The 24,303-nt window shown below is 30.2% G+C and overlaps 2 protein-coding genes across 4 annotated transcripts in view; one reads left to right on the top strand and one right to left on the bottom strand.

Moving 5' to 3' along the window:
- The window catches only part of LOC129229655 (roundabout homolog 1-like), a 212,950-nt gene extending 191,811 nt beyond the window's left edge, over positions 1 to 21,139 (top strand). The window contains exons 8-17 of one of the 2 annotated variants that reach the window (XM_054864016.1): positions 3,910 to 4,206; positions 5,146 to 5,331; positions 6,574 to 6,669; positions 9,234 to 9,325; positions 9,933 to 10,116; positions 10,822 to 10,968; positions 11,073 to 11,103; positions 11,590 to 11,759; positions 17,903 to 18,106; positions 18,776 to 21,139. In XM_054864016.1, the coding sequence (XP_054719991.1) occupies positions 3,910 to 4,206; positions 5,146 to 5,331; positions 6,574 to 6,669; positions 9,234 to 9,325; positions 9,933 to 10,116; positions 10,822 to 10,968; positions 11,073 to 11,103; positions 11,590 to 11,759; positions 17,903 to 18,106; positions 18,776 to 18,936 (1,568 nt within the window). In that variant the 3' untranslated portion in view covers positions 18,937 to 21,139. The remainder of the gene's footprint in view (positions 1 to 3,909; positions 4,207 to 5,145; positions 5,332 to 6,573; positions 6,670 to 9,233; positions 9,326 to 9,932; positions 10,117 to 10,821; positions 10,969 to 11,072; positions 11,104 to 11,589; positions 11,760 to 17,902; positions 18,107 to 18,775) is intronic. The other variant, XM_054864024.1, reaches the window with a different exon arrangement.
- Positions 21,140 to 21,516: 377 nt separating this feature from the next.
- LOC129229632 (general transcription factor 3C polypeptide 3-like) overlaps positions 21,517 to 24,303 on the bottom strand; it is a 104,045-nt gene continuing 101,258 nt past the window's right edge. The window contains exon 27 of one of the 2 annotated variants that reach the window (XM_054863989.1): positions 21,517 to 21,706. In XM_054863989.1, the coding sequence (XP_054719964.1) occupies positions 21,596 to 21,706 (111 nt within the window). In that variant the 3' untranslated portion in view covers positions 21,517 to 21,595. The remainder of the gene's footprint in view (positions 21,707 to 24,303) is intronic. The other variant, XR_008581110.1, reaches the window with a different exon arrangement.

Genomic DNA, 24,303 nt, shown 5'->3' with positions numbered 1-24,303 from the left:
AAAATCATTAAACTTCAAGTTAAAACACTTGATACAATATAACACTCCAGTTAACAATACAGCTCAATGGATGTTAATTGCTATTGATGTCAACAGTGATTGACTCTAACTGTAACCTGCATTTCTTGTTTACATACAAAAATCATGGCGGAGTGAAGAGACTGTAGACATTAGAAGAACTGACACAATGTAAAGTAGATATTTCTTCAGTTATTGAATTAATTTGCAATTATTAATGTAGTTGATGAATCACTGAATGGGGATTTAGTTTTTTGTTGTAGTTTTTAGCTCAAAAACAGACCATTCTTTCTACTTTGAATGAGAATGAACTTATGTTACTCAAAACAGATTTGCCCTCTCGAGTTTCTGCTCCTTGGGATAAGAATAAAATTGTGTTTTCTTTAGTCTGAATTTAAAAGTATGAGGCTTTTATTCAAATGTGTGTTTTGAAAATGTTTCTCCTAACTAAACGCTAACAATTCCGAAGATGTATTTTTTTTTTTTTTTTTGCAAAAAACGAAATTAAGGTTGTTTCAAATGTAAAAAAAATCAATAAAAGAAACAAAACCTCCAAAATATCAACAGTGAAAAAGAGGATCCCCCCTCCCCCCCACACACACTGAACTTACTTAACTTTATGAAAAATAAAGGATGGGAAATTTTTTGCCAACTTGACATGTTCCACATTTTGATAATTCTCACAAAAGTATTCCTACGTGCCAATCAAAAAATTTCTGTTGCATCTGAGCTGCTTCTAGTTAAGGTGTTCATGAATATTTTTTTCACTTAAACTTTTAAGAGAAAAAAAAATCGTAATTATTCATAGCATTTGTTATAGCTATAAATAATCTGTTTTGAAATTTAACAAAAATTTTAATTGGAATATTACACAATTCAACTGTTACTATGAAATAAATTTTGTGTCTAAATTAGATTCATTGAACTGTATAATTTAGTCTGACCATCGATTAGATGGAAATATAGACACATCTTTTAGTTTTCAGGGATGTCAGCTTTTGCAGAGGTATGTTAGCTTCTAAATTAAGTGGAGTCAGATTTGAATGAGCAGAATATACACATCAAATTTTTACTTTTCCCCCTTATTCAGATAGACTCCTCTTAGCTGGATGTTTGCTAATTCCATGCAATCCATAGACACACTGTAGGTGAATGTGTGTGTAGTTTTTCCCTGGAGACTACTGAGTACTCAGTACTCAGCCAATAGACACGTTTAGTGTGACGTCAGGGGTTGCCAGAAACACGGGGAAGTTTCCAATCATGCCGTTGCTATGCGCGTTGCTAAGGGAGAATCAGCATAGGATCTTCGTAGAAATAGGGTTAGAGCGATGTTTAATTGATAGTTTTTTGGCAATTAAATGGTCTAAATAATTTTTTTAGTGGTTTCAAGTTACATATAAGCCACCTGTAGACATCATTTGACGAGTATCGATAGTTTTTACATGTGAATCGGGTTAAAATTCGGCAAAACATAGAATTATGTGGAATACAAGTGTGTTTTCTACAGTTATACACTCTTCTTATTGTTATTTCTTTTTCGTTGGGGGGAGGGGGGGAGGTCCGAAATTTGAGAGGGTCAGGAGAGGTATTGCCCCTCTCATGCCTTTTGGAAAATAACTATATTTCTATAAATTTGGCGTAATTTTTGCTGTTTTTCGACGCAACATACTCGTACATTGACTATTTCCTTTTTGCACGTATCCTTCTAGGAAATTTGAAATATCATGACTTGGGAGGGGGGGGGGGTGAGATTTTTCTTTTAAAATTTAGAGCAAAATTTAATTATTATTATTATTATTATTATTTTTTTTTTTAGGAAGAGGAGTAGTTTTAACTGAATTGTATGCATTCTTTTCTTTAGAAGACGAGAGACCATGTCAGCCTAGTCAGCGATACCTGGAGGGGGGGAGAACTGTTCTGCATTTGTTCCAGTATAATGCATATTTTAATGAAACTCCATTAATTCGGGCTCTTTGGGGGAAAGGGAGAATTGCGTAATTTCTTCAAATTTTCACGAGTATTTTAATCTTTTTTTTTTTTTTTTTGTATTCCGAGGCGGGGGATTTTTACTTTACTCTACTTGTTATACATATTTTTTATATCAATATACATAAATATACATTGAAAATTTCAGTTTGTTCTACTATTTGCAATGCATAGTTCAATTAAATTCTTTTTTTCTTCGACGGGAGGGGATATTTCTTCTTGCTGCGCGTAATTTTAAGTAATTGCTCTTTGGGGGGGGGGGGGACAAGGATATACATATTAGTTTTTTTCTAGGTTCAATGGGAATTTTATCGATTTCTTCAAGCTAGTTTTTATTCCTATTCGGAATAGAGCTCAATTGGAATTTAACTTAAATTACGTGTGTGTTCTCGCAGAAGAAAAACTTTTAAACTAAAATATCCCAATCAAACTCGCATTAGATAAAGGACAATGTAACCTAACATCCCCCGTCACATTCGAAAAAAAAAATAATTTCAATGCAAACAAGCATCACAATCGAGAAAAGTGAAAAATTCTCCTTCCCCAAACAAAAAATTACTTATACCATTAAAAAAAAAAAAAAAAAAAAAAAAAAAAAAAAAAATCCGGCCGAAGAAAATAATTATAATCAAATTCTTAGAAAGCTTTAAACAGGATTAAAAAAAAATATCTCCCTCGTCCCGTCATTTCAAATTTTTCTGCAAAGGGGAGGTTGGGGGTTAAATCATATACAGTCAATGCATATTGTATCGAAACACAAAAAATTGCGCAAAATTTATAGAAATACAGCAATTTTCCGAAAGCGGGGGAGGGGGGCAATGTCTTTCCAGACCCTCTCAAATGGCGGAGCTGTTCCCCTCCACCCAAAGAAAAAGAAATAACAATAAGAAGCGTGTATAACTCTAGAAAACAAACTTGTATTCCACATAAGTCTTTGTTTTGCCGAATTTTAACCCAATTCACATGTAAAAACTATCGATATTCGTCAAATGATGTCTACAGGTGGCTTATATGTAACTTGAAACCACTAAAAAAATTATTTAAGCATTTAATTGGCAAGAAACCATCAATTAAACGTCGCTCTAACCCTATTCGTACGAAGATCCTATGTTGTTTCTTCCTTAGTAACGCACATAGCAACGGCATGATTGGAAACTTCCCCGAGTTTCTGGCAACCCCTGACGTCACCACTAAACGTGTCTATTTGCCGAGTACTCAGTGCTCAGCCAAATTTTGATCAGATACTCAGCCAATACCAAGTAGTTGTATAATAAAATTTAACATTGTTGAGGCAGACTTTATAATTAATAAAGAATATATAATATGCTGCAATCATTGAAATTCAAATCAACAAGTCAAATTTAAATTTTGAGAATAATGAAGTTTGTTATGATTCAATCGAGTCAGTCTTTATTTTAATGTCTCCAAAGTTAATAAAAATTATTTATTAAAGTGGGGCAGTGTAAAAAATATGAAATTTTTAGATTATTATGTTTGGTGGACTAGAACTATAATAGATTAATATAATTTGTTTTAATTCCCACGTGATTAATCATACCTTTTATTTATTTGTTGATTTTTAATTTTAAAAATAGCTTTTTTATAAAATTTTTGACACAAACAAAATCTTTAATGTGTAGTTAAATTTCAGCTGGAATTTTGTTTTAAAAACTATAATATGCACATGGAGATTTTTACTACTATTCCAATAAGTTCAAATTCATGACATGTGTGCCGGTGTTCTTCTTAAAACATATTTGGTACTCGGCTGAGTACTCAGTACTCGGTCTACTCGGTACGTCTCTATTTCCCGCCTACATTATTAAATTTTAAATGATGTTTTGCTTGTGTAATATAATACATTTTTATAGTTCCATTCTTAAAAGCTCAATTTATTCTTTCTAGATTCACCTGTTGTTCGACACACGTACAACAGGGTTGCTTTTGATGTTGGCGAGACAGCGGTTCTTCAGTGCAAAATGCAAGCTTACCCCAGCCCACAATTTGAATGGTTCTCAAGGGGTAGAGTGTTGGATGAATATGCAAACTATGGTACAAACATCACCGATTTGGGGGAGGATATATATGCTGGAGTTCTGTCCATACGAGATATGAAGGAGGAAGATTATGGTGAATATACCTGTAGAGCATCCAATCAAGTTGGAGATGATAAGAAGACAATCATCAGGCTCGTAAGAAAAGGTGAGGCAGTTTTTGAGACATAACACTTGTTTTTTAATTGAGAAATATTTTTTGAAATATTATGAGTTAGTTTGATTTGATTTGTTGTGCAAGATAGTATTTTAATTATGATTTGATAAATGAATGTAAAGGACACTTGTACTCATTTACGTCTCTCAGTAAAGAAAGGGAGGCTAAATAAACCATGCGGCTATGTGACTGTATTTCCTAACTATAGACTTAATATGGCAATACATATTAATCATACAGTAAGAATTTTAGAAGAATGAAGAAAAAAAGAAACTTAATACTTCGTATTTTTTATGGAGGTTATCTTTTATCCAAATTAAAAATTTAAATGATGTACTTGGATCAAAGTTTTATATCTTCAAAAAGTTTTATTATAGTGCCAAGTTTTTCTCTTAAATTGCATTAATACTAAGTTAATTTCACTAGAACTAAACTAAATGTATTTGAGCCAAAGACTTAACAGGGAAAATAAAACTATGTTACATTTTAATGATGGTGTTGGTTTTGATAAGTTTTTGAGTATTAATGGTAATTTTATAAAAAGAACATTTTTCATTTCTATTACTATTTTGCTTTTGTATGACACACATCTTTATTGAAGATCTATAACTCTTTTCCAATAATATATTTGCCTGGCAAACCTATAAATCATTTAGTTAAAACTTATAAGCTTTGATATTTAAATTTAATATTGATGGTAATCTATTTTGTTCTAATTTATTTTGTTTTCATTGATTGATATCATGAAATGACATTGTTTTACTTAGTGAAAATTAGTCCTTTTTTAATCTTACACAAGCTTTCAGATTTTTAAAGTATGTTCTTTTAGTAAGTTGATGATATAATTATTATGTTTGCCTTACGTAATTCTGTTACATTTTATTAATAGATTTTGGATGTACATGCAATACATTTTTCTGGTCTTTCTAGGTCCACCGGAAAAGCCAACACTTTTAGAATTGATTGAGGTCAGCTCTGACAAAGTAACGCTCCGATGGCAAGAAGGCTTCAATGGTGGTTTTTCAAACACTGAGTTTTTAGTGACATACTTAAATACTGAAACTGGACGCCAAATGAATGAGTCTTGCAGAACTCAAAATCTTTGCCAAATAACAGGTATGCTAATGCAAAATGAATTGGTATTACTTGAGCATGCTTGGCACAGTTGTTTCACTTAAATAATTCATATGTGTTTAAGATACACTTCAAATTTTTTGAAGTAATTAATTATATGAATTTATGTTTATACATTTAATTTTAATGTTTGTTGGAAAAATTGTGAAAAAATTTCTATGCAGATGACTAATGCACATACTAGATATAAACATGAAAGTTTTTTTAATCAACATTTTAGTACCGCACTGACTTTCCTCATTCCACGAGTAAGTTATGGATATTTTTCTAGTCGAACCCCTCAGTTTCTTGTCTCATTAAGGGGCCAAATTAGCCTAAGATATTCCCCTCCTCCCTAGTGAGGCACTTAAGGTAACTTGAAAGTGAAAGGTTTAAATGGAAAGAAATGACTAGTTGCCCCCACTTAATGGGTAGTAGGAATGAGTTGGAATTTTCTTTTGCACTGTTTTCAGGAATTAAAACTCTGTAGTGCGGTTAGAACCCAATCACACTGTCCAAGAAATTTGGTGTATATCTATCTTATCTAAATATTTTTTTTTTTTTTTTGAAATCTCCACTCCAAATAAAGATGGGTCACTGCCTTTCTTTTGTAAATGCACCTAAAGAGAGGACAAAAGGGACAGATAGAAAGCGTAGAATTTGAAATTTGTCTGTAATTAGGATTCCAAGGTTATTGAAAAATTTTGATCTTGAGATACATAGAGTTTTGTCCAATATAAAAATAATTTTGAAAGAGATTGAAGTGTAAAATGTACTCTAGTAAAAATGTAACGAAATTATCGTCCATTAAACAATTTTTGGAAAGAACAAAATATGTTTTGTGCATTTAGCAAGTGTTTATAAAAGTACAGTACTAATGTAGTTTTGTTTATAAGACCCATATTAAATGGATAAAACATTTATGGATATTTTAGATAAAATGTTCAGGAAACAGTCAGTAATCTGTACCAGGCATTGCAGTCTCCAGAAAATATCTTCGAAACTCTTCGTGGATATATTTTTTTTTAATGTTAAAGCATGACTGTAAACATGTTTACACATTTTTTCTCTAAAACACAACAGACAAGTTATGCAGGATTGCCATATTACATGGGGAATGTTCATACATTCTGTATGCAAAAGTTGTAGCTAGAAGTTATCTTTTGAGTGCTCAAAGCATAAATCCAGCTATGCTAAAGTAATTTTAGTGCCGCGTTTCATAATGTTTCTCTTCTTTCTTTTCAGGTTTATCAGCTAATACGGAATACCATTTCAAGGTTTTGGCAGTGAACTCTCGAGGATACAGTCAATACTCCGATGAAATGCCAGTAACAACCAAAGGTAACTAATGTTTTTTGTTCTGCATGTCCTTTGTTTTGCTGAATGGAATTGGATGCTTTGTTCTGCTACAAATTACACTTTCTGCATGAGTTTCTCTTTTTAAATTTGCCTGAAGAAAATATTTTCTGCATGACCTTTAGAGATTACATATTTTACCATGCAGCTAAGTAACCCACTACCAGTTAAACTAGATGTAGCAAAGCGATTTTAATTTAACTTCTGTACTTAAATCAATGACAAAAATGTTAAACATTCATTCCAAAAACAACATTTAAACTAAACATACATTGCAACGAATCTTTTACTGTTTCACGCCTTATAAATTATAATTTCAGGCCCTTTTCCTACAGATTGATGATGGAAACAGTTCAAATCAAAAGTGTATTTGATTAACTGCTTAAGTGTAAATTTAATTTCTCTGTGAGCTTCTTTGTTTTCTTTTTGACCTATTTTTTAAAGCATTGGTTTTTAAAACTACCAATAACCAAACTCTCAAAACGATAATATTAAGAAATATTTTCTGGACATTATCTTTTTTTACCACTACTTTAAGGGAAAACTTTAAATACTTGTATTTTAATTTGCACGTTTTAATAATTTTGTTTTTACAAATTCCTAATTTCTTTTAAACTAAGTTTCAATAAAAAGTATAGAATGTAGGATAAAAATATGTATGTGAAATGAGTTGCAAAATTGCATCAGAAAAGTAATTACAATTACTGGTGCTTTAAATGTTATTGAAGCCAATATGTTGAAAACATGTGTGTTGCAGTCTGCTATAATGAAGATACTGAACTTGGTTTTTTATTTTGTCTAAATACCATACACACCCATACATATAAATGTTAAAAATTGAGAAAAACTTCAAAAATAATTTAACAGCCTACCTTTTCTGCACTCAACAAACCTCACTTAGATGTAACACAAATTTGATCTAAAACCACTAAATTCAGCTTAGGTTTCTATTCTGGATGTGGAATTGCTTTGTAATGTCTTTAATGAGTAATATCTATGTTTCTCAGGCTTTTTTTTTTCACTATATTAATTTAAATATACAATTTATAATAAAAGTTAATTGTAACAGTAAAAGAAAACAGCTGGTACATTTCTTTAAGTTTGGTTCAATTACATTGCTGCATGTTTCAAACCTACATCAATTGAAGCATGTTGCAAACTTCTTTCTGCACTTTCAAATAAATAGAGTTAGAGGTTTTTCTTCCATCCTCTTTTACCTGGCACAATTTTAAACTCCTAAGTTATGCATTAATTTAAATATTATTATGATGCCTTAGTAAATATATTACTAATTTTTTGTTTCTCTCTTTTTTTGCAGTGAATTTAAGAGGTAAGCATGAGAATTTAATAACTCTCCCAGAAAAACAACTTTTTTTTTTTGTTTCTCAGCGATAGTTTATTGAATTGAAGAAATTAGTGCACTTAATTTGTGCAAATATCATTTTACCAGAAAAATTAAATATTTACTTTCAAGGAAGCTGTCTGAATAAAGGCTTATGATTCACATTGAGAATTAGCCTCTGTTTTGTCGTCTATAGTAAACATATCAAAGCATTTGCACTAAAATGTTGCTGAAAACTTTAGAAGAATATTTATTTATAAAAAATTTAAATAATCTGCATATTATTGAAAAATTAAAATATGCATTCAGTTTTAAATTATTTTTAGGTTTCAAAAAGCATTTTTTAAAAATCTGCTCTCAGTTTATCATTTTTTATCATGATTTTCATTTAAGTTGGAAGTAAATAAACATACTAGGTATGTATAATTTGAGCAGGGAGAACTTTTAATTGCAAAGATGCAGAATTTTTCCCCCTGGATATAATTTTTTTCAATCTAGAATTCTTTATTGTAGAAACACATATTAAGTACCAGCTGGTTTTCTTTACTTTGTTATTTTAAACATAAATCACTTTTTAGTTTATATTTGTCTAAATGTCTTTTCATTCTATGTGTTTATTTATGTGTTCTGTATTTGTTGGAAATTGATTTTTACGCAACTATTGCATAAAAGTATGCATGTAATTTTATCATTCAATGTAAATAATAGGTTTCTATCCTTTTTATTAGTATAAATTAATGTTTTTTTTTCTTTATTGAAATGTTACTGGGATTGTTGAATCGGGAACTGTTGATGTGCATTCTATTATGTCCAAATCCATAAATCATCAGCAGCGTTACAGTAATACAAATATTGTTCATCATAACTTTAACTAGAAGTTGTCTTATTCTTTACATCCTGGAAAGAAAAATCTATGCTGTGCAACATACAAAATTTTTCAAAAAAAAAAAAAAAAAAATATATATATATATATATATAGTAATTTGAAGTTAAAAAAGAATATCTAATATCTCCTACCACATATTTAAATATTCTGATGGTGTAGCTTAATAAAAATGTTAAATTATTTTTAATTTATTTTATCCATTTATAATTTTATTTATTTTTGTTTTTTAAATGTTGAATGCATATTATTCTGTTGTTTTCAATATTTGTTTTCAATAGCAGTTGTTCTTTCCCTTGAACTAAACTCATTATTTCCTTGTAGACATGCCAAGACCATCTGAAGCTCAATATGATCGAGATACAGGATATTTGACTTTCCACGTAGAATTAACTTCCTTGAAACTTATAGCAAAGGTTAATAATTTCTTGTATTTTAGTAATTTATTCTTTTTCTTAAATGATGCCAATAGCTGAATGAGCTTAAAAGAGGAACTAAGATCACAGAACTCCGTTAAGCTAATACAATCACTTTAATGGCGCTTGGCCACTTGTGTACGTTTTGGGCTTTTACCATTGTAAAACTTGACTTCTAGTGATATTTTTTGAGCTGTACCATGGATTTATTCCAATGTTTAAGCTACTTTCAGTAAATGATATGGGGCTGGGACAGGGGCCCTATTTTTTTAAAGTGTAAAAATGATTGCAATGTAATAAAATTACTTATCGATAGTTTAAAGAAATTTCTTTAAATCTTTAAATAATTTAGTTTAAAATACTGAAGTGGTTTTCAGTAGTTTAACTGAAACCAGGTTTTGATTTACTTGGGAGTCCAAGATAGCTTAGTTCCTGTTCTTTTTTCCCCACGAGTTGTTAAAGATGCATGAGAATCTTCAGCTAATTTATATGTGAATTTTTAGATTCTGAAAATGTTTCCTTACTGCTTCTTTTTTTTCTTACCCTCTTAGAAATTAAGCCCTGATTCAAAGTATATTTACCAGTATTTTTTTTTTTTTTTTTACAGATTGAAGCAAGGCCAATGGGCACAGAAATGTGGGTTTTACAGACAACTATTCAAGTTATTAGGCCTATAGAAAAAGTACAGCTAAGTCCACCAATGGAAGGCTTTTCTGATGTAAAAGTGAAACTATGTTTAGAAAGCAATGACTCATGGTGTGGTGATGCTAAGCTAGCTAATCCTCTTGAAGGTAATTTTACTTGATTGAGAAATGTTTGCACATGCTTTTGAGAAATAGTGATAATACATATTGAACTTCATCAATAACATTTTGTATTCAAAACAAGAGTGCAATTTATTATGAATATAAAAAAGACACCTGAAAAAATTGGCCGAAAGTGTAACGTGACGCATTCAGAACTGAAATGGATCAAGTCCATTTTGACTTAATCCATAGCTCTGAATACTTCATTTATAAGTGTAATACTTTGTTGCCAAAATCGTTCAGAGATAAAGCACATTAAGTCGAAATTCACCTCTCCACTTTAGCTTTGAAGCCTCATGTGAAGGAACAGCAGAAATAAGTATTGTTTTCTTTTATTCCAATGCAGATTGAACCTCTTATAGTCAAGTTGCTTTTCTGGCAATTCTGTTTCTTTCCTAGGATACTATATGGCTTGAAATTTTTTAAATGAAATATTGCAAAAAAAAAGAGCAATGTAAAATCAATAGCAGTCTGTAATTTATGATGGGCAAAAGTTAAAACAAAAATAGTAAAACTTGAAATCTTCAGAAAATCATAAATAATTTACTGAAATAAAAACATACTGTCTGATTTGCTACATAGACGATATTCCAGATTTAACTTTTGTGTGAGTGTAGAAGTGCTGCATTCTTATATAATTTTTTAAAATATAATTTAACGTTGTATGTAAAATCTTATATTTTATTCTAGAAGAGCTTCCCAATACTAAAGATGCAAGAGCTGGATTTTCGACAGAATACCTGTTAGTAATTCTTCCGATTGTAGGAGGAGTGGCTTTTTTGTTGCTGATGTTTTTAATAATTTGTTGTTGTTGGAAGAAAAGAAGTAATCATAAAGGTAAGAACTGGTTTCTGGTTAAAAGTCATATGATGATGTACATATATATACTGCATTTAGGTAATCATTATGCATACTAATTATTCCCTTTATTATCTTTGCAGAAAAGAAGGATTTTGAAATGGAAACTACTAAGTAAGTGACCTTATTTAACATACGTAACATTCATTTATTTTGTATATTTAATTACATAATGCAATTTAAGTTTCAAAGCACAGATAAATAATATGACTAATAATTTAAGCACTACACATTGCATGAGTTATTATTCCTAAAATGTAAAGGAAAATTTTCATTTAATGTGATGTATATTTTACAGTTAGCTTTAAATTTGTCAAGATTAAAAAATATTTTTTAATTAGTTCTCATTGTATTTTTTAAGTTTGTTTCTTTAAAACCTCCTCTTTAAAAAAAAAGACGGAAACAAAAAAAATAAAGAAATTAAAGTTCAACTCCTAGCTAAAATGGATAATTTTCTCATTTAAATTATTTTAGGGGTATTTTTCACTTTGAAACAAAGTTATATTAATAACTCCACTTGGGTTTAACCGAGAAACTTTAAATATATCGGATCATTCTGTACAAATGATATATTAAAAATCATATTTTCTTTTTCCTTAGCCCACGTCCTAAGGCAGTCACTCCACCATATTTTCCAGACGGTGTCGTCAATAAAGGTCTTGAAGGAGTTACTGATGACATAACAAAAGCAGGTATCTACACCACCAATACCTCTGGCATCAATGGAGGGATGAATGGCCATATTCCCTCGAGCAGCCACCCAAATTCTGGTGAGAAATCAGTATCTAGTAGTACATATGCTATGAAAGAGAGCTCAAGAGATTCCTAAATTAAAAAAAAAATACTATCTTGCTTCTCTATGCTTGGCCATTTATCCTGCCATTTCTTTCACTGTGAGATGATGCTTTATATTTTCTCTGCATGGTACTATATACTTTCTGCATGAAATAGTTGTCTTGGAAATATTTTGCTCACATTCATTCTTCATAGTCTAGAAAAAATGGTGGCCAACTTGTTGTTTTAAAAATATATTTATGTCACAGTTTTTATAGGTTACAATTCTGTTTCACTTGCATATATATGTGTGAAACAAAGTTAAGTAGAGGTAAACGAAAATGGCTGTTTAAGAGCACTTCAGTACTAAACTTGGACAAAAATTCAAAAGATGTTTGAAATATGCCCTGAAAGGGCTCTAAATGCCTTTTAAAACCTTTTACTAACAATACCCATGCTTGTTTTTTTAATACTTGATTCATGCATGAAGGTATACGAAATATTTATACTATTAAGTGCAAGTAAAATACCTATAGTACCATCAAAGGTTGGCCATCATTATTTTAGAATTCTTACTTATATTCTGAGCTATTTCTGAATTCTTTTGTAGCTATTAAATTTTTCAAAGTTATGTTATTATAAAATCTAATTTATTTTAATTGAAAAATATATCTCTTAGTATAACTTGCTTTCTAAATTGATGAAAAAACAATCGTACGTAATTTTTGCCAAGATTAAAATTCCTAAATGTTTTGCAAACTAGAACTTTTAATTAAACAATGAATTGAATACACCTTTATATATTTAACTTTATTAAAACATATCTTTGTCTCAGTGAGATATTTAAATACAATTTATGGCCTTTAAGGTCTAAATTATGATTTTATTTAAATGAAAAATGATCAAAAGCTTTTATCATATGATATTATTTATTTTGGCGTTTAGTTATAACTGTTGCATTCTATTGTTTTGTAATACTAATGATTTTCAAAATATCCAATCAATAATATTAAATACTAATTTAATCTTGATATGGTATCATGAAAACGGGCTAATTTGTTATAAATATTTGAATTATGTTGATGCAGTTTAACAACATATCTTTGAACATCTTAAAAAGAAAAGTAAAAAAAACTGCTCATAGCTGGCTAGTGCGTCAAAAAAGTGGGGGGTCAAAAGAGGTGTCTCGGAATAGGAGACAGCATGCCCGAAATTGTTTTTTTCTTTTTTTTTATCGTAAAATTGAGCTACAGTCGGATCTTAATAACTCAAGCTTATAACTTGAATATTCCTTTATCTCAAAGTTTTCCTTGGGTCCCAAACTCTTAAGATTGTTGTAGAAACTTCCCATAACTCGAACGTTTTAGCTGGTCCCTTGGGACTCTGAGTTATCGAGACTTAACTGCATATGTTATTGGATTTTCACAATACTGATATAAGTGTAAAAAATTGAATGTGACCTAGAAAATCCGGACAGATGAAAACCATAGACCCCCCCCCCCCTCTCCAATTAAAAAATCCATTCTTAAGAATAAACACAAGAAAAGTTCATTAATTGAAATTTTTTGTTTTTATTTTCATGAATTAAATCGGTCTATCTAAAAAATAATTTTCCAATTAAAAGTTAATTTTCAACTCTGAGAAGGGAGGAAGCAAGGCTCTTTTACTTCCGTAAGTGAAAAGGCAGTTGCCCCCTTTGAACTCCTGTACAAGCCCCCTAGGCAACTGCTTGCTGCTGCTGACATACAAATCAAATACAAGAAAATTATTGGGTCATTCTTCAAAAAGTGTGACTTTTCTGTCACATGCCTTTTACACAGGGTTCATACACTTTTGGTTGAAAAAAGTTCCCTGACTTTTCCAGGTTTTCCAGGTTGTTTTTTAGAAAATTCCAGGTTACTCGCTTCATTCAAAATTTAAGTTTAAATAGTAATATTTTCAAAATAATTAAAATTGTTTAAAGTAGCAATGTAGAAAAACTGAAACTTCTCCCCTTTGATTTAAAAAAAAAAAACTTGGAATTTTTTTTTCCTTTGTTTTGTCTGTCAAAATTTTAAGTTTTTTTTTAAACATTTTGTTCAAAATTGTTTTAATTTGTTTACTATTTGTTGAAAACAGAGTACTTACAACTTATTTTAGCGTTTCTTTGATGTCACGCGTAATATTATAGCTTTTTGCTGTAGTCCTGCAGCAACCTTTTAGCATCCGCTTTTGGTTTACAATACTTCTTTTTATTTTCTTATTAGTAGGTTACACAAAACATATTGAGCAAAATGCAAAGCTAAATTTCAGTATAAATATGATTAACTTGTTGCATCAATCGGCATACCATGTAATGCATAGTAACAAAAATCAACATCCGCCGATCTTTAGGCTAATGCCAATAATCTTTTTTTTTTTTTTTTTCACATATTAAAGGACGCTTACATTAAAATTTCAAATTTTCTTTTCCAGAAAGTAATAGTTAATTTTCAAAAATTCATAATTTTTTGCACATTTTAATGTTATTTTCAATAGTACACATTGATATAAACATCCAATTCTGTTTCTGGAAGTTTAAGTCTACTTCCATTGTGCAAACGATCAAATATGGCAACAAAGTGAAAAATTTAAAATAATTAGTAGATTTTTGGATTTGTAGTATAAAAGTAGTAATAAATAATTAATAATCCTTAAAAAACTACAATAAAAGCAAAATAGTCAGTATTTAGCACATAAGAGCACACAATCAATTAAAACAAAAAAATGTTATGAAGATTAAATTTTGCATTTTTCCAGAAAAGAATTACAAATTATCCGAAAAAAAAGGCACAATTTGTGTTGTTTTCAATAGTTGGCATTGCAATTAACATCCAATGCCTTTTTCGGGAACTTAGGCACTTAAAAAGTCTTGTGTACTTCCATCTTGAGAATGACCAAATATGGCGGCTATGCCCAAAAATAAGAAATAACTTTTTTAATTTGTCACATGAAGACAATTAAAAAATAATAAATCTTCATGAAACTACAATTCATTGAAAAGTTTTTATCACATTTGCGTCCGAGGCAGTGAGGATAAGATTAAGTTTTAAGAACAAAATTTTTCATTTCTCAAGAAAATTATTTTAAATAATAGTAATAGAAAAACAATTTGCAGACCATTTTTTGTTATTTTCATCAGTTTTCAATTAAAGAAAACATCCAATTCTGCTTTGTTTTTAGAAACTTAGGCATTTTAGGATCGTATCTACTTCTATCTTGTGAATGACCAAAGATGGCGACTACGTTTCACACGTAGCTGAAATGATCTTCCGATCAAAAAGAAAAAAAAAATGATTTTCCTCGATCGACCCTCCCATCTACAGGTTGTGCATCCGAAGCAGTATATTGTCTTCTCTCCTGTTGAGTTTGTGCATAATTCCTGTTCACCTGATTTTTTTTTCCTTGGGGACAACTGAGAGCCAAAAATGGCGGCTCTGAAGATTTTTTGGGTCTCCACTTTTTTCATTGCTTTAAAATTGTTACATTTTTTTTTAAATACATCGATAAAAATGAAGATTAGATCTCATAAAACAAAATTCCCTGGGAAAAAATTGGGAAAAGAAAAATTTTGGGGACGCATTTGGAAAATTCCCTGATTCGTTCCCCTCACTGACTCCATGTAAGAAAATCTTCGCTCTTTTGGCGCATTTTTCGTTGTGAAAAAAAAAACGTTCATTTTTCGATTGCAGTTTTTAAGTGCCAGTGTCGGTTTAGATAATAATGTACAATTTTTTTCGTGAAATCACAATAAAAACGAAGACTAGATCTCATGGTACTTAATTCCCTGGGAAAAAAATGGAAAAAAAAATTTTTGGTGGACAAAATTTGAAAACTCCCTGACTTTTCCCTGACATTTTTGACAGTGTCATTTTCCCTGACAATTCCCGGTTTTCCCGGAGCGTACGAACCCTGTTTACAGTAAAAATGTTAAGGAACAACTCATTTAACAATGATTTTTAATTTCATCAAAAATACATCCATTTAAACCTACCAACAATTTTTTAACAATGAGTTTTATTTTAGTATATTTTTGGTTCACTACATGTGAATCCTCACCTCGGTGGCATGTCACACACCTTGTGTGACTGTTTATGTTGCTTAATAACTTGCTCAATTAAAAGTATATGCTTAATAATTTATTATTCCTTTCACAAGTGTCTGAAACGCCAAGTGTTTAAGTGTATTTAATTTTTTAATATTGTGTTTTAGTAGGACAAGGAGTCACATGTCCACATGTCACACAATAAATTCTCCCCTCCATTACCTAAACACAAAATGCCATTCCTCATTAACAGGTGGCAGTAATGACATCAAATTTTATTTTCTATGATACAAGGGAGCTCCCTTGTTTATTTTCAGCCATAGTTGAAGTTGTGAGATTTTTGTTGAAAAACAAGATCTTACTTAAAAAATTTAGTGTGGTTATTATGACTTCTCACCTCCATGAACTTGAATTTCAGGGATGCAAATTATTGTAAAAAAAAAAAAAAAAAAAAGAAGTGAACATATTTTTCTCATATGCTTAACATGTGCAGATTGTAGCAACGAAGAAAAAACATTTCCCCGAAAAATGTCTATAATAAAAAATATATCTCTAAATATCTATTAAGCCTATATTAATGGAAAATTCCTCCCCTCCGTGACAGACCTTATCAGTGTCATTATTTCTGAGGTGAAAATGAATGATGGAGGGGAAATACATCTATAATAGGCGTTCTACCAAAATTAAATTGCCAGTATATCCTCAAATTTACTAAATACTGTTTTTAACATACATTTGAAACTACTAATTAAACCATACTTTAATTAAGAGAGCTTAATATTATGTTCCTACTAATCATTAAAATAGCTGATTGTTTGCACAATTCACAAAATTACTACTTTGACATTAAATTGCCTTAATTTTTAAATATTAAAATTTTTCTTTTTTTTTTCCGTGAACAAAGCATTTTTTTAATTATTTTTTTAATGAGTAAAATAATTGGAACTTAGCTGAGCCATTGTTTATGGTTACTTCTAGTACGTAAAACTTTCATGTAAGAATAAACAAAAAAGAAAACAAAAGATTTTGAAATTGAAAAATATTTGAGTTCAAAAGTTACCTTCATGGGTGCCACTCTAAAAATTGGCCAGGACTGAAAAGTGCGTGGCTCCATTTCGCGACACCAAAATGTTAGCGCTTAGTTTGTTTGATGTTTTAGACATATATAATGCTAATTTTTGATGCTGTAACTATATAGTAAAACCAAATTGTAAGATTCAGTAAAAATTAAAACTTAAATAAAAAAAAACATATCATTGTCCAAGATTTTTAGGAGGTAAAAGAACTTAATAATAAAATACAATAAAAAAAACTTACTATTTGCTACAGAAGAAAAAAAATATTTCAGATTTTATAGTTCATGTTACATAAATAGTTCATATTTCATACAAAAAAAAATAGTTATTAAAAAAAATTCAGGTATGAGATTCTTGGCTATAAGATGCATTGTGATGAAAACTTTAACAAAACTTTCCAGACTAAGATAAGAATGGTTGAAATCAACAGATTGAGTGACTTATTTAATTATTTTTTTGGGGGAAAAAAAACAGCTTATCTTTTTAACTTTAGCAGATGGGCCAGTTTTTTGTCAGAAGAATAAGACCATTTTTGAGAGTAAGAGATTCAAAAGTACAGATTTGTTTCATCTATAAAAATCATTTTGAACATGGGAAAAGAAATCCGATGGCCGAAATTTTTGAAAAGACGGAATTCCGTCCCTTGGACGGAAGTGTGGCAACCATGGTTACCTTTTCTGGAGAATGACCCATTTAAATTATTTTGAAGTTAACTTAATAGCATGCTATATGATAAACGAATTGAAGTTAAAATTTATACAAAACTGAAGTACATAATTTATGCACTAAATATATATATCTATATACATTTAGAGTATATTTTGATGCCCATGAAGATTTTTAAATGGCAAATATTTTTATAACTTATAACATTGTCAATTTTGATGTGTTATAATGTTTTTTTACTTTGTACGTTCTTAAATTGTTATAGCTATCGCAGAATGAATGAAGCTGCATTTTTTTATTTGTATGCTAACTTTCAATAAATCTGAAATTCTAGGTATGATGTTTAATCCTGATCAAGACACTAGTCCTTGCAGTGCTTTAGACCATTCAGAACCATGGCTCAAGCCAAGTGATGAACTGGGTAATGAAGGTTCTTATCAGCCTTATGATTCCAGATTACCAAATGGCTATTTCTACCCTGAAGACTACCAACCTTTGACAGAGGAAATGATGAACATTAAAAATAGAGAACACTTACGTAAGTTGAATATCAAGTCCTTAAAAAATTCTGTTTAGTAATTTTTAAATTTACTATTTTATTGATTGATTTGGGGGACCGGGAGGTGAATTATTAAAAGAACTCCAGCGCATATTCCATGCATTTAGTTTTTCAAGAATTCAAATGTTCTGAAAGAAATCAAATTAAAGTAAAAGCTTATTTGGGATTAAAATATAAAATAGTGAAAATTTGGGATTCAACTTAGAACATGGTTAAAAACTCATAAATCATCAGTGTTGATGCAAATGACACTAAGTGCATAAAAAAGATTGATTGACTTTTGCAAAAGATTAGAATAAATTTGTGTATCATAGTATATTCAAATGTTATATTGAGTTTAATGACTTTATGCTTGAACGCCGACAAATAAAAACTAAATATTAAACTGCTGCAAAAAATTAACTATGTAATAAATAAATGTTTTGAATACTAGATAAGAAAACTGTTTCTAGGACAGTGCCATAAAAAACTAATTGAAATTTATAATTGCACTGAGAAATAGAAGTTTAGGATACTAATAATATTGTATTGAAAATTGTATGTTTTGAAAAACTTAACATTATTGTAAATTTCAATTTTCTTTTTACAGTTTTAATTTGTATGGTTGATTTTGATAAACGTTCTAACGAATATTTTGCATCACTTTAGATTCCCCTTATTACGACGTAAGTGGTCTGCCAGATCCTTATGCAATGGGAGAAGAAGACAAAACGCAGCATATATCTCTTTCGTTCGACGAAAGTCACGAGAGCGGCTATTCAACTCCTAATTCCAGGTCTCGGCGAGTCATCAGAGAGATCATTGTCTGATGTGCCACATGAGGGTCTTTTATCGTCATATAGACCAAAATAGTATGAACTGTGATAACAAATAATGACAAGGAGGATTTCTCCTCGTCTTAAGGTGCCGGCTGTTTGCAGTCAGTAACTTTGCCATTCCACATAGCTGGTGCATTGTGGAACAGCCTTCAAAGAACTCATCAGTGATTAGGATGTCTCTCATAAGACCAATTATATGAAAAGAACAAAGCACGAATTTGAGAGGACGGGTAGGATTGTATTTAGTTTGGAATAGCGTTTATAGAGTTAAACATATTGTTTACGTAAATGGTACACTTGGGAAAAATACCAGATTTGAATGATGAAAGATACCAAAGGGCACCGCGTGGAAATGACAGAAGCATGCCAGTTGAAAGTGAATTCTGTTCCACTTCATCTCATAATTATTATTATTTCATGAAGAGTTGTAAATATTTCATATGCAGTGTATATAAATAATCATTGGAAAACTGAACTTTCTCAAACATGCTACTCTTGCCTTAGAGAGACAGAGCTGTAGGGTTTCATTGTACATTGAAAAGACACTGTGATGTCCAAAAGGCACAGAAGACTGAAAAAACCACACAACTAAAAGCTGTTGTTATTCATATTTTGTTAATGTAAAATATATCAATATTCACATGCAATAAGTACTTATACAAGTTATATATTATTAATGTAGAACTCTTTAATCATCAGTGCAGTGAGAAAAATGATATAACTTATCAACCTGTTAGGGACACTGTGATAAAAGTCTAAACAATTGAAATATATCAAATTTTATTTAAATAAATTTCAATACTCAAAACAAGAATATTTGTTTTAAACAAAACTGAAATGGCATCTGTGTCTCAAGCACAATATATTCACTGCATCATTTTAATGCTTTGTTTTATTTACATGATGCCAATTTATAAATGAACAGAAACGCAGGATGGAACAATGTTTTCCAAAACTTTTACGTTCATCAGAGGTGTTCATGAGATCTCATACTTTTCAAGTCTGCTTAATTGTGAAAACGTGTGCAGATAAATTGATAGAATGTATCATTCTAAGCATGAATGTAAATATATTTAAAACTTTTTATTCAAGAAAAGCTTATTTAATGTTTTCCATAGTAAATATTAAATTTTATGTAATGAAAAAAGAGTAAATATTGTATGATAAAGGAGGTATTTTTGTTGACAAGATAAATTGGAAGAAAATTGAATGATATTTTATGAAAAAGTAGATGTTGCTTTATTGCTATTCCATTTCTCTGCATCAAAGAGAATTTGATATACCTTTAACTACAATTATTGAAGTTTATGTATATAGCTTTTATTCAGAAAAGAAAAAGTTAATTCTTATGATGATGTATGATTATTTTTAAACAACAAATTATTTTCAGCTTGCGGAGTAAATGAAATATTCAGCATTTTAGCATAGCATACAGCTTTTATTTGTATTTAATTTAGTTCCTATGCCAGAGAAGAAAAAGACCAAGATTGTGAAGTGCAAATGTGTGAGAATATTACAGCTCATTGTTGCAAACTACTACCGTCCATTAACACAATTCTATTTTGAGTAGCTATTGATGTGACTGCTATGAAAATTTGTATGTTAAGTTGGCTTGCTAATTTATTTATAAGAGGTGCTGAAAGAATAGTGTTTTGAAAGGGAAAAAGAATGTACTGATGTTACGAAAAGTATAGTCAGTCATATTCACGTAAAATAGCAATATATTCCTTGTTCTGTGAAATGTGTCATTTCACATTATTTAAAGCAAGACAGACAAAGAAACCGTCCCAAAATATCAGTATTTTGTACAAATCCAAACTTGATGTAAATCTGAAAATGTCTGTCCACATATCCTATTGTTTCCATATTTGCTAAGTTTTATTAAATTGTAACTCTGCCTCAAAAAAGTGCTTTTTAAGAAGAAAATGAGAATTTTAATTTAAAAAAAGCATGTGTCACATTTTTGAGGTAGAAACTTAACTATGTTCTGCGGATGATGAATTGTTTAAATCTAAATGTTTTATCCCAAATAAGTCATTTTTAAATGAATTCATTTTGTTTTGTTTTCCCTCCTCATCTTGCAAAGAAAACACATTACTTGTATATATAAATATATATATATATATCCTTGTGTTCACCGTTTGTACAGTCGAATTTCCTCGCCTTGTGTTTTTTAAATAAACATGAATTCCTTTTTATTTGTATTCTCTTGTTATTGTAAAACAAACTTAATTCTTTTGCCATTGTTGCAAAAGTACCTTTTGAGGCACTATAACTATTTCAGGCCCACTTAAAAAAAAAGTAACCAAGAGTTGAAGCCACTGTGCCAGTTGGCTGTTCATAAATAAATGAATGAATGAATACTTGACTCAAACAAAGCCATCATGCCTCAAAGGGTTCATTGAAAAACTGAAGTTTTCCCACCCACATTGGTGTTTTACATAAATTCAGATCAAAACATTCACTACATGCTTTACTTTTTTTTTTTTGAAATGTTGCTTTTTATGAATGTAAAAGGATATTTTACTTATTAAACATTTAAATTCAACAATTTAAAGGCTGCAATTTGAAAACATACAAAACTGTGCATAAGAATCATATTGTAAAAAAATAAATTATTTAATAACATATGTACAAACGGAAAAATGCTTCAAACAATTATATATTTTCTTGAATACACATAGGCAAGATCTGTGGCTCCAACTGACTGATAAATTAGACACAAATTATATGCAATTTCTCTTCTAAGATCGAAAACTTCCTGAAAATATAATGTCAATTTTTACTGTAGGTAGAAAAAATTAATTTAATCATTAAAAATTATAATTGCCAGAAAAAAATTCATTGCCTAATATTATACATCTTTGAAGGAATTGTTATAACAATGTATAATTAAAGATATGTCCAATTGATTTTAATTAACAATTTTGATTATTACAAATTTAACCTAATTAATAAAAAATTAAGAAAAAGTAATCAGTTAAAGGGTTTTAAGGACATTGGTATATTGCTACATTGTCTCTATATATTAAAAAAAGGAATGGCAAAGAAATTGTGAAAGCAAGTCTGGCGGACCTGCACTAAAGAGACAGTACCTACAGCCTTGAAATTGTGTATAAAATTATTTCGAATCCCGGGGGTTTTATATTTTTAGTTTTGAATTAGTGCTTTTGTAATTAACTTTTTGAGCTAAAATTTCATGTAATTGCCTATTAAAGAGAAAGATTTCCCACACACCTGTACATTCAATGTTATTTGAAAGAGATTTTGTTTCTGAATCAAACAAAGCTTGTTCCAGTTTTCTCAATTAATTAGAACAGCAGATATAAGGGTTTCTTCTTTAGCAAAAAGTCCTAGGCTGAACTCAATTCAAGCTCAGAGCTAGACAAATATATTACTGGAGACCATGAATTTGAAAGTGAGTTTTCAAACGTACAAAACTGCCATTTTGCAATGCTCAGGAACCCTTTAGTTCCTGCAGCTGTGTAAGTTGGTACAAGTTAGTTTGTAATCTGGGAAGGGGGTGCTTTTCAAAGCGCTTTTTTTAAATCTTGGGTGTACATATTTCTACCAAGTTCTTTTTGACTTCATCTGGGAGTGGAATTATGTTCTAATTATGAGCTCATTACTGTAATCAGGGTGTATACTAAAACAATTATTGAACTTCCCTGACTTTTCCAAGTTTTCCATACCCCAGACAAAATTTTCTCCAGGTGCTTTTTTAAAGGTTAGTTTAGCTACTTTTGCTATTATTTTAATGGTTGGGCGTGTTTATGTAACATTTTATTACATGCTACATTTATGTTTCAAACTATTACATCCATCCATCCCTAAAACAGGCTTTGCTTTTTGGAAAACTTTTATTTTTGTGCTTTTTGAGAAACTTTTATTTTTTGGAAAAGTTTGAGAACTTTTAAGAACTTTTTCACTTTATTAAATTGTTACACATCAAATACATCTCTTCACACATGGAAGGGGCCATTGGTTTACCAGCCTAGAACCATACTGAAAAACCTTGCAATTCTGATGCCACTGAAATAAAGAAACTCAACTTTGCTTCCAAAATTTCACTGCACTTCCAGATCTATTTTACTGTGTCATAGGTATTTGTATTCGGTTCAACATTTGCAACCTCTGCCTTTTGAACAAAGACTTTTAGGTGTGGCAAAATGTCTAAAGCCCTTTGTGCAACAGCTGAGCTCTCTACCATCCGAATCCAACAAAATTTCAGTGAAAAAATTTTGTTTTTTTTTTATATTTTTAGTTTGTTTGGCTCTGATTCAAGAGGAATAGTTTCAAAGCATTTAAACATAAATTAGCAAATATATCTCTACAGAAATAAAGAACTACACAAACACCTAAGTAATACTGAAATTGAACAATAATCTGTAAACTAGTTTCCACCCTTATCTTAATTACTATGAGTAGCTTATCTATAACTGGTATGGGAAAACTAAACATTTTTTCATTGGTAGTTGCAGAAGCAACCTAACTACCATTGTTAGGGGGTGTAAACTTCTCAATCCTCAAGGTAAACTGAAATGTGCAAAACTAAAGAACAAAAGGTGGGGTTGAAGAACTTGTTCAAGGGAAGAAATATTTTCTTTTAGTAATTTCAAGTAGCACGAATTTCTGACCAAATTAATTTTATTAAACTATTATAAAAGAAAACAAATCTATTGAAACTGGTTATAATTTTTAAAAATATTCTAGGTTTTCTGCATACAAAAGTAAAGTTCCCTGACATTTCCAGTACAAAAAATTTCCAGGTGGGTAGACACCCTGTTTGATTCTTTAAATATTTAGGGGTTGGTGAGCGTCAGCGAGCAGGGGCAGAGTCCCCTAGTATTGAAAAAAAACTAGCATGAATGATTTTCAGGGAAAACAGAGGAGAAGGTATTTCATGCATATAATTGCACTTTGTTAATTCTATACTTGTGTCATTTTTTTTTTTTTTATTTCATCTTTAATTGAAAGTTCTAAACATTTCTGAGGAATTTCAAGAAATGGTCAGATGTGAAATCAGGAAAAATGAGCGCCTAAATCGAAGAATATGAGAACAGTATAGGGTCATTCCATGTCAAATCACACACTTAAAAAGTGAATGCTCACAGATTATAACAATATTTTGCAGGTTCATACCTGTTTACTAAGTGGTATCAAAAAACCAAATTTTGACCATCTAACTGTTGTAGCTTTTTAGATATAAAGGGTCGAAATTTTAATGTTTTGCTCCACCGGCTCCTACTTGCCTGACCATAACTCTGGAACACATAAAGTTAGAAACTTGAACTTTATATATTTTGAAAGTTGACAATCTTTAGAAAGAGCTCTAAAATGATATATTACTTGATACAA

The sequence above is a fragment of the Uloborus diversus genome, chromosome 1 (assembly GCF_026930045.1).
Source record: "Uloborus diversus isolate 005 chromosome 1, Udiv.v.3.1, whole genome shotgun sequence".
Classification (NCBI taxonomy): Eukaryota; Metazoa; Arthropoda; class Arachnida; order Araneae; family Uloboridae; genus Uloborus; species Uloborus diversus.
This window is presented reverse-complemented; position numbering and strand designations above follow the sequence as displayed.